Source organism: Dipodomys ordii, unplaced genomic scaffold (genome assembly GCF_000151885.1).
Source record: "Dipodomys ordii isolate 6190 unplaced genomic scaffold, Dord_2.0 Scaffold85, whole genome shotgun sequence".
Lineage (NCBI taxonomy): Eukaryota > Metazoa > Chordata > Mammalia > Rodentia > Heteromyidae > Dipodomys > Dipodomys ordii.
The window spans coordinates 3,036,897-3,047,517 of NW_012267301.1; the positions used below are offsets into that span (position 1 = coordinate 3,036,897).

Genomic DNA, 10,621 nt, shown 5'->3' on the forward strand with positions numbered 1-10,621 from the left:
AGTCAGAAGAACAGAAAGAGATGAATGAGTTAGAGAGCCAAGCAGCTCAGAATCTGCAGGAGCTGAGAACCATTAGGACCTGGCCTCTAGTCAGCAGCTGACCTCAGAGAAGGAGGCCCTGCAGCAGCACCTGCTGAGGCAGACCTAGCTGCTGGAGCAGCTGAAGCAAGAGCAGGTGCACACGAAACTGGAGAGCCTGACAGTACCTCAAAAGTTACAAGACACTCTGACTGAAGTGCCTGGAAGCAACAAGGCATGAGAACAAACAGCTGTGGGCCCAGTTGAGCTTCCTGACTTTCCCTGGGAAAGGTGAAGCCCTTAGCAAAGAAGTAGAAAGGGACCAGATTAGTGGTGGCTCATGTCTGTAATCCTAGCTACTCAGGAGGATGAGATTTGAGGATCATGATTCAAAGCCAGCCCAGGCAGGAAAGTCTGTGAGACTCCTATCTCCAATTAGCCACCAGAAAACTGGAAGTGGCGCTGTGGCTCAAGTGGTAGAGACCTCACCTTGAGCCAAAGAGCTCAGGGACAGCACCCAGGCCCAGAGTTCAAGCCTCACAACTGACAAAAACAGAAACAGTAGGAAGGAGTAAAAGGGCAACTGCCCAAGATGTGACTGTCCCAGAGGATCTAAACAACCTACAAATCAATGTGGGATTTTTACCTAGAAGTACTATCCATTACTGAATCAAAGAAAGGTGAAGCTCAGCTGGCAGCTGTAGAAGCAGCAAACCTGTTGTGGTTGCCTGGCCAACCTGGCAGCCCAGTGCTAGAGAAAGCTGGAGTGCCAGGCCTCTTCCCCTCTGGGAGACGGACCAGGACATACAGGTGTCCAGAAGCTGAAAATCTCTGCTTCATCTGCAACCTGTCAGACAAGGCAGACTACCAGAATCAAGTGAATGACCTCAACATTGATGCAGCCAGTTGTCAGAACACATTATCACCATTGAAGAGTCCATAGTTTTCTATAAAGAACACATAGAAGTCCTAGATGATCTATATCAGGATAAAGGTGAGTGTGTAGGCTGGCTTTCCCAGAAGAGGAGGACGGAGGAGGAGCTGAAGGAGGTCCTGTTATGTCCTGCACGTGAGGACACAGTATGCCAGGGGAAGATTTTGGCAGCCTCCTTGACCCCTGTTGCTGAGGCCCCTCAGACCTGTGGGACCCTACGAAGTTGAAGCAAGAGTTTGAAGAGGTGCAACTTGAAGACTGTGCAGAACCTCCCCAATGAGAGGCTTGGGTAGGTCCAATGGTAAACTCCACCACAGAGCAAATGGTGTCACTGCTCCCCAATATGCATCACCATTAAGAATTTGCAGCGGTTGAGCAATGAGCCCTCCTTCCCTTTTTTCTATAGATTGATGCAAATAATGAATTTGAGATAATTGCTATCTAAAGACCTGGCAGCCACCACTCAGCGAAGTAGGCTCTCATTCTCTTCCATGTACTCTGTGACCCAGCATATGAGTGGCATTTTCTGAAGCCTTGTTATAATGGGTTATGGGAAGTGGTAACTCCAGGCCAGACAGGGCAGAGGTTGTTGAAAGTGGCCCAAACTCTAGGGAACATCTCCTAGTCCATTGCTTGCCAGAGAAGGTGTCCTGATAGTTATTACAAAGAATAACCTGTATACAAATGTCGATCTGTGGTAACATACCTGGCTAGTCTCTCAACTAAACCATTAAGCTGGGCCTGGTGGTGGGTTCCTGTCATCCCTGGTACGAGAGAAAGTAAAATAGGACGATGGTAGCCCAGGCAGCCTGCGCAAAAATGTTTCAATGAAAACAAACAGGGCTAGGGACAGGACTCAAGTGTTAGAATACAGGCCCAGAGTTCAACTTCAAACTCCAATATAACGCACACACACACACACAAAATCAACTGTATTACAAAATACTAGTCAGGAGCAAATACTGAGAAGTACTTAACATACCATTTATAACTAACCAAAAAGACATTTAGAGGTAAATCTCAGCTCAGATGCTGTAGCCTATGATAGAAAAAACATCCATACCGAGATTAAAGAAACCAAAATCCTGGTTCTGGTTTACAGCTTAAGAGACCTTGAAGTACTTTCTCTTCTTTGGATCTATTTTCTAATCTGTACAATCACAGTATCTAATTGGATCAGAGGCTCTTTAATTTTTCAAACTCATATATGCTCCCGAGAATTTAATAAAATTCATGGAACTATTTCAGGGAAACCAACTTCAAGAGAAGTTTTATATGACTTGAGGGAAATTTGTGGCTTAGTGGGAGCTCTACTATACAAGCACAATTTGTAAACATACATGAAATAACTAAGGTTTTTGCTAGTTTCAGTCTTCTATTCCCCATGTACTAACCAGTTTGATAGAGGTGGGATTCTCCACTACTGAGTAGGCAGGTAGAGGCACCATGATGAACTGAGCAGCTGGTGCAGAGGAGCTACCTTCACTGGAATCCTGTGGGAAATGAAAAAGATAGTGTCACTGAAACAGTGCAGAACACCAAGGCCACCCACACACTTGGAACAGTCAGTCTAGTCCAATATCATAGACAATATGCTTATCCAAACTGCTTATCAAAAGAAAGAAGTCTGGTTATCTCAAAACAGACTAAAGAAAGATAAAACTACAAGGACTAGACCTGGGAAGGACTTCTTTGTAGGGGTACCTTCTTTCTTTACCCACCCAGAGCATGTTGTGTCACTTAAGGCTGAGCCAAAAGACTCTCATCTAGGATAGTAGCTCACACTTGTAATCCTAGCTACTCAAGAGGCTGAGCTCGGAGGATCATGGTTCAAAACCAGCCTAGACAGGAAAATCTGTGAGACTCTTATCTACAATTAACCATCAGAAAACTGGAAGAGGCACTGTGGCTCAAAGTGTTAGACACTCATTTCTGAGGCAACTATTCCATCAGGATAAAAGTTGCACGTGGGGGGTGGAGGGGTGTGTGTGTGGGGGGGGGAGGTGGAGGGTGTGTGTGTGTGTGTGTGTGTGTGTGTGTGTCTGTGTGTGTCTGTGTGTAAAACCCATGTGCTGCTTTCCCTTCATCTAAGCATGACAGATTTCCCTTTTCTTTCTCAGTTACTGTTATCAACCTGAGTGTGATTGTCTTTCGATGCCCAGTAATTCCTTTGAATGTTTTTCATACACAATTCAAGCACTGTTTGTTGAAACTGACTTGAACACAATGGTGTTAATAGCCTGACAAGTCCTGGGTTTGCCTTATAGATAACCTAAATACTGTTTCCACTTATGTACCTCATGTACCATCTTAGGTGATAGAAATGCAGGCTGAGCAGAGCAAAGAAACTGATGAGAACTTTAGTAAGTCCCAGAGTCAGAAGCACTTGATAAATTACTCCAGTACAAGTGCTATACCAGCACTTTAAATGACCACGGCTCCAAAATTACTACATGGTGCTGCTGGCTGCCTTGTTAGTAACTCCAGATAAAGCAAAAGACATTAGTACCAAAGCCACTTACCCTCACAACTGTTACCACTGACACGCTCTCCCCAATTTGGGGGTGGGGCATAGCCAGGCTTCCAGGGGTAAAGTCTGGTGAGCCATTCAATAGGGTCTCTTCAATTACCAAGCTTGTCTGGTAAGGCTGGTGGCTCTCCCCTACCTCCAAGGAAGCCTCCTCCAGAAGCATATCCTGGCTGAGGATCTCTGAGGTGGCAATCTCCTGTACACCACCTGGCTGAGCAAGGGCTCCCACCTCCTCAGCCAATGCCTCCACAGCCAAGCACTGCTCTGCCATGCTTGCATGGCTGGAAACTGTCTCTGGGACAGTGTTGGACGGAAGAGGAAGTCCTTTAGGGGGTATCTGGTTCTGAGCCATACATAGCTCTATCTGAGGGCAGCTCCGGTCCTCCTGTAGGCTGCTCTTGGGGATGATGATATAATCCGAGCGGGGTAGGATCTTGCGGAAACCAGGAATGTCTGGAACCACAGCAGTCAGTGCAGAGAGCTTAGAGTTCTGAGGATGACGAAGAGAGAAGCAAATGGACTATGGTCAGACAGATACACACTGATCAGCTCATTTTTTTCCCCTGCAAAATAACCAAAAAGACTGCACTTTTTTTTTTTTTTTTTTTTTTTTGGTGTTGGTACTGAGGCTTCAACTCAGAGCCTGAGTGCTGTCCCTTAGCTTTTTTAGTCAAGGCTAGAAAGCTATTACTCAAACCACAACTCTAATTCAGACTTTTTAGTGGTTAACTGTTTACTGCCCAGACTGGCTTCAGATTCCAATTCTCTCAGATCTCAACCTCCTGAGTAGCTAGGATTACAGGTGTGAGCCAACAGCATCCAATTTCAGGCTACACTTTCTTGAGCTAACAGACAGGGTCAGCCTCCATCAACATTATTTTCATTTAAATGAATGTACCTTACGTGTTCAATCACACAGGAAACAGATAACATGGATTGAATTATGAACAGAACACTGATCTTGGCATCAAAACTATGCTCTGGAACACCAGGCCTGGTATAGTCTTGAGCAAATGCATTCCCCTCTTGTGGCCTCAACTGTCACATCTATAAAGGAAGAAGACTCTAGAAATGCATGAGTTCCCTTCAACCTTTGGTATTGTAGGATTCCAAAGTACAATTTAAGCACCAGATAATGTTCATTAAAAATCCCAAAAGCAAGTTGGGAGTTGAAGGCAGTAAGTCAGGATTCTGAATTCATCTGTTTCTTGAAGACTGACAAGAATGATGAGTCAAGAATGGTAGTACATGTCTGTGATCCCAATATATGGATAGGAACTAAAGGGAATGTTAGCCTGGGCTACATAATAAGACTCTATTTCAGAAACGGAAACAAGCTGGGTGCTGATAACTCCTGCTTAGGAGGCTGAGATCTGAGGATCATGGTTTAAAGCCAGACCATGCAGGAAAGTCCATGAGACGCATCTCCAATTAAACACCAAAAAGCTCAAATAGCAGAGTGCTAGCCTTGAAGAAAAAAGCTCAGGGACAGAGCTCAGGTTCTGAGTTCAAACCCCAGGACTAGCACAAAACAAAAACGAAACTAGAACAAAATAAAAAAGAAGGGGACAAGCCGGGCACCGGTGGCACACGCCTGTAATCCTAACTACTCAGGAGGCTGAGATCTGAGGATCACGGTTCAAAGCCAGTCCAGGCAGGAAAGTCTGTGAGACTCTTATCTCCAATAAACCACTAGAAAACTGGTAAAGCACTCACCTTGAGCTGAAGAGCTGAGCAATAGTGCCCAAGCCCAGAGTTCAAGCCCCACGACCGACAAAAAAAAAAAAAGAAGGGGACAAACAGGTCATAAAACTGAGAAGACTCTGATCCAGAGTATTTACCAAAGGGCTATCAGATAAGGTCCTGAATATATTAAGGAGGATAAATGGGTATTAGCACTGATATAGTACCTTACACATTTAGAAAATGCTTTTAAACTCATGATCTAAGTTTGTCTTAAAAAACAACACTATTACTATTATTCCCATTTAACAATATTCCCATTTAACACATAAGAAAATTAAAGCTAACAGATATGAGTTAAATTTCCTAACCACAAAATTAGTAAATTGTAAAGATCTAGATTTCATGTCAGGTATTCCAAAGATCAAGACCAACTACTAGAAATTCAGCCCTGTACAACTAATTAGCACCAAGAAAAAGCATTTTTGTTTGAAAAATTTCAACTTAAATGGGAAGTCATCCCCCAAAAGATTAAGGATCTTTTAAAAAGAGTGCTCAAGTCAATTATAAAAAGTTAGTGAAATCAAAAGTAAGAAGTCAATGAGACTACTTAGGGCACAAAGGCAATACTTAGAGATAAAAGAAACTAAGCACTTAGATGAAATATGCAAGCAGGCAGACTTGAGTCCTTTATTGAAGTAATGGAGAACTGCATTCTTAGACCACCCTTTGAAGCAGATAGAATAGAGAAACAAGACTAAATGGTGGCACATACAAAGGAAGGTCTGGACTTAACCCAAGAACAGAAAAACTTGGATAGTCAGGATAACACTAGTTTTTCAGACTGGAAGGAGTAACACAGAACCATAGGCCCCATATTTGGCAGGAGATCTGAAGAGCCACCAAGGAATAGCTTGCCCCAGGGGTGCCAACAGGCTCCCAAGACATATACCTTCACTCTCCAGGAAATCTGGGGAAGGACAAATATAGCACATTAAGCTTCACTCAGACATTGGAACTTTCCAGGTGTTCAATAAATGCTAACTTTTCTTATTATTAATTTAATCTACTTAACAACAACATTTATGGACCAAGCCAATGTGTTAAGAACTCAGCAGAGAGATTTCTATCATCTATTTTAAAAATTATGAATAGTTTTAAGTGTTTTTACATATAAGGAAACCAAGACTAAGATAATGATGAAGATAAGGTGTCTGTGACTTATAGCTAAGTATGCCACAGTATTGTGAAATTTATGTAATCTCAATAAAGAAATATTTGAAAAAAAAAGTTAAATGATACTTCTATTAAGGTCACTCATTTAGAAGAGTTATCAGAGCTACTCTAGTCATCATTTGGCTGTAGTAGTAGAGATGGGTAAATATAAATAAGGACAGGAGAAAGGAAGAATCATTGCACATGGTTAATTCCAAAGTTTTAAATCTTATTAAGGACTTACATTAGTATCTAGTTTTAAAATCCAAATAATTCTAGGATTAGACAGCATTTTATCTCTGACAAAATGGCTGCTGATAGGAGAGGGTAGAGCTTTAGGGGTTGAAAACCTCAAGTGTTCTCTGCCATTGAGTTACACTCCCAATTCCTAATAGTGTTGATTTTATAATGCAGAAACCAAAGAGAATAGGTGTATTTTCTTAAGACTTTACTTCTTCTACAGAGATTCTCAAACTCATTTTAAATAAATCATCTAGAGGAGGGAATAGAGAGGTGCATCTTCAAGAGTGAAGGTTACACAAAGCTCTTTTAAGGCAGTGGAATGTCAAGCTAGTAAGGATAATGTAATCTAAATGGCAGTTACAAATGGACTCCAACAAGGGAAAATAAAGCACATTCTGCTATAATGTGGTTGTTACTTTCCAAAAGTAACAACTTTTCTCTACATTATCAAAAACAATTTTGAGACAATTACTTAAACTGAAAAGAGGAGTTCAAGTTAAAAGAATTCAGCTTGCAGTAACAAGAATTTCAGTCTGAAAGAAAAAGCCATGCAAGAACTTGAGGCCCTGAGTTCTAGCCCTAGTATTGCCACAAAAAAAAAAGACAAATGAACAATAATCACCAGTTTACCATCACTGTATTTTGTCATGGGAACTAGAACTAATAAAATGGCAGACATAAATCTAACTACTTCCTTATTAATTTTTAAAATGCACATTTAAGAGCTCAGCCTCAGACTCTGCCATCATCTCTAACTTTAATCTTGCCTCTTTTTTTTTTTGCTTCTAGCATGATTTACAACCAACAGCATTAAGAAAGACTCTGACATTACACAAAACTGCTATATCTTAACTGTAAGCCTAATTCCTGATTACATTATAAGGATACCAGTCAGTGTAACACAAAGTTACACTGAATTTTATAATATGAAAACACAGTATAAGGGAAATGTTTACAGAAGTTATTATATTAAAAGGAAATTCTACTAACTAGCCATGAGAATTAGGAGCTCCATTATACTAAAATTTAGTCCAAAAAGTAAAGTAAGATTCACTGCACAGAACTCACAAAATGCCAGCTCTATATTCTGTTGCAATCAAAGAGAACAACAGAGTTCATAAAATCATCAAATGGAAGCAGATAATGGCAGGCTCAAGTAAAGTGATAAAAATCTTCCCAAGAAAAGAACAGGGGGTATAATTACTTACAGGATCCAAACCTTCTTTTTCTAATTTGGCTTTCTCCAAGTAGTAACTCCTCTCGGCCACGCTGAGAAGCCTCCAGCTCTCACTGATCTTTTTATTGATCTCAGACTGTGGGAGGTGGGGAAGCTCTTGCTGCACTTTCAAGTAGATGTCATAGTAGTAGAGAAGATAAGCAGATCTGAGGAAGCAATAAATTTCTTCCCTTACTCAACCAGCACATACTATAATGTTAGGGGCTGGGCAATCAACAAGTTTATATAAAATCCAACTTCTTGATTGAATGCATTTACCTAAATAGGGACTAGAGGTCAAGCAAATATTATTTGTGATAGCCTAGATGGTGTTTGGTAAAGACAGCTGTGCTCCTTTTAAACACTTAGAAGCAAAGGTTCATCTAGACCACTAGAATATATATTGGATATATATCCAGGAATATATTGCCTTAAAAGCCAATAGAGCCAAAGAAAGATCCAAGCATGCTATTATTCCTCTCCCAGGACAAGGTTACTAAGGGAAATGATTACCCAAGCTGGCTACCAGTTACATTTTTTTGCTCCTTTACATAGTCTTCGGTCATTTAATATGTAAAAAGCACCTCCTCCAGGCTGAGAGGAAAGCAGTAGAATGATCAAAGTTACCAAGACACTTGCAGTGTTCATAGTTAAGAGGGAGATTAAAACTGCAATCTAGGTATTTTCTATAGATAGCAATGGCAATATTTACAACTTTGTAATTTTATTAATGTCGTCTTAAATATTTAAACAATACTAAAAATAATGTATTTTGTGTGTAGATTCTCCTCTGAATGGTGCAATTTCTTATGACAGCCAGGAAATATAATGAAACTGTAACAAGAATGACACATGCTGGCATAAATCCCACCACTTTCCATTGCCCATCTCCCTCTCCTCCACCCCAATGCCCATTCAGACTTAAGTCAATTAAACGCTTTCTCAATGAATCTTTCTCAATGAATCTCAGAAGTCTTCTCCAACATAGCTCTTTAAGTAGCTTGTTCATAAATACCAGCAACCACCAAAAAAATTGGCTAACCTGGGTTTCTTGGCCTTTTCTCCATGTATTTTGTATTTTTTCTTCTTCTTGGGTGGTCCAGAGGAAGTATAACAGTAGGCTTCCTCAATTTCCTCCATCAGGACAGTTACCTCAGTACCATCATATGATGCATCCATGGCTAGAGGAAAATCAAACATAGTGTTTTAAGAATCCATCCTACAAGGCCAAGAGCTTCCAGATCAAATAATCCCTTACCTCTGTTGGATTTAAGGCTTAGCTATTTCCTAAATTCAAGATCCTAAGAAGCACACAGGGACTTGATAAACATCCAGATTCCAAGGCTCTACTCAGTCCTCTGAATTAATCTCCAGGAAAGGCAGGAAATGTCTGGCCCACAGAAGGCCCACAAAGTCATTTGATACATGATAAGATAGACACTGTGTTAATCACTTTCGATGTTTCTTGATGGCTGCTTTCAGCTGCCTGCTTGGACTGATCATTTTATAAGGCCCTCAAATGATGTTAAAAACACCCACTGAAAATGAAAATCTGAATGCTTAATAAATGCCTCAGGTGATTCTTCTGATTAGGCAAATTGGGGACCACTGGCTCAGACAGCTTTTTCATTTACATTCACTCATGGGATACGATAATCCATCACCTCAGAGATTATCAGTCTCACATAACAAGAACCCATATTAAACAGGTAATAAGAATACCAGGTAGTAGTTAAAAGTTCTGGACCCTCCCTTATGTTTTACCACCATAGTCATCCATTCAAACATTCAATAAGAACCAATACAAGAGATTTCTTGGGGCTAGGAATGTGGCTTAGCGGTAGAGTAACTTGCCTAGCATGCATGAAGCCCTGGGTTCAATTCCTCTGTACCACATCATCAGAAAAAGCCAGAAGTGGAGCTGTAGCTCAAGTGGTAGAGCACTTGCCTTGAGCACAGAGACTCAAGGGCAGTGCCCAGGTCCTGAGTTCAAGGACCAGGACCAGGGGAAAAAAAGATTTCTTTACACTCTTGCTAGCTTGTGTGACTTGAGGGTAGATCTTTTAACTGTTAGTCTTCTCCCCCCCCCAGCCTCTCTCCCTCCCTCTCTCTTTCTCTCTCTCTTTCTCTCTCTCTCACACACACACATCTCATTGAGACAAGACTCAAAAGGATTTAATAGACAAACTCTACATGTGCTACACAAATTAAAGACAACTATCTGGGGGGAGATATTTAACAACCTGCCCAAGACTACCAGGCTTAAATGTAGACTTGATTTTAATTTTAAAAATGCAACTCCCTGGCCCCTTCTCATAATGCCAACATTGCTACTTATCTCAACTTGCAATCCTTTCCATTAAAACTATTCAATAATATTTACTGAATAAGAAAGAAACTAGGAGAGAAAAGTCCTAGACTGCTCAAGGTAGTAGCCACTATACACATGTGGTTGCTAGACACTTGAAATAGAGCTAGTGTGACTTCAGGTATAAACTGTTTCATTGGACAACAGTCCAAACTGTAACCAGTCATACCAACACTAGCTCTCTGGGGCTGGCCTAAAATACAGAAAATCCACTAGCAACTTTCATGTCTAGGTAAAAACCTGAATCACTACTAATGAAGTACTAAGGTGGAGTCTTACCAACTTCAATCCTTGAAGGAAAAAAAGTTCTCAGAATCCATCTGAATTTTATGAGAGAAATATGATTGCTTCTTAAAATCTGTCAGGATATTGAGGATTCTAGAAAGTTCTTATCATAAACACAGGACTAATGGG

General features: G+C 40.9%; 1 protein-coding gene across 1 annotated transcript in view; it reads right to left on the minus strand.

Moving 5' to 3' along the window:
* Positions 1-9,022, minus strand: part of Hmgxb3 (HMG box domain containing 3) — a 54,784-nt gene extending 45,762 nt beyond the window's left edge. Inside the window, exons 1-4 of the mRNA XM_013025486.1 lie at positions 8,882-9,022; positions 7,832-8,006; positions 3,475-3,972; positions 2,347-2,445 (exon numbers count right to left, since the gene is read on the minus strand). Coding sequence (XP_012880940.1) covers positions 2,347-2,445; positions 3,475-3,972; positions 7,832-8,006; positions 8,882-9,018 — 909 coding nt within the window. The 5' untranslated portion in view covers positions 9,019-9,022. The remainder of the gene's footprint in view (positions 1-2,346; positions 2,446-3,474; positions 3,973-7,831; positions 8,007-8,881) is intronic.
* Between the last annotated feature and the right edge of the window lie 1,599 nt (positions 9,023-10,621).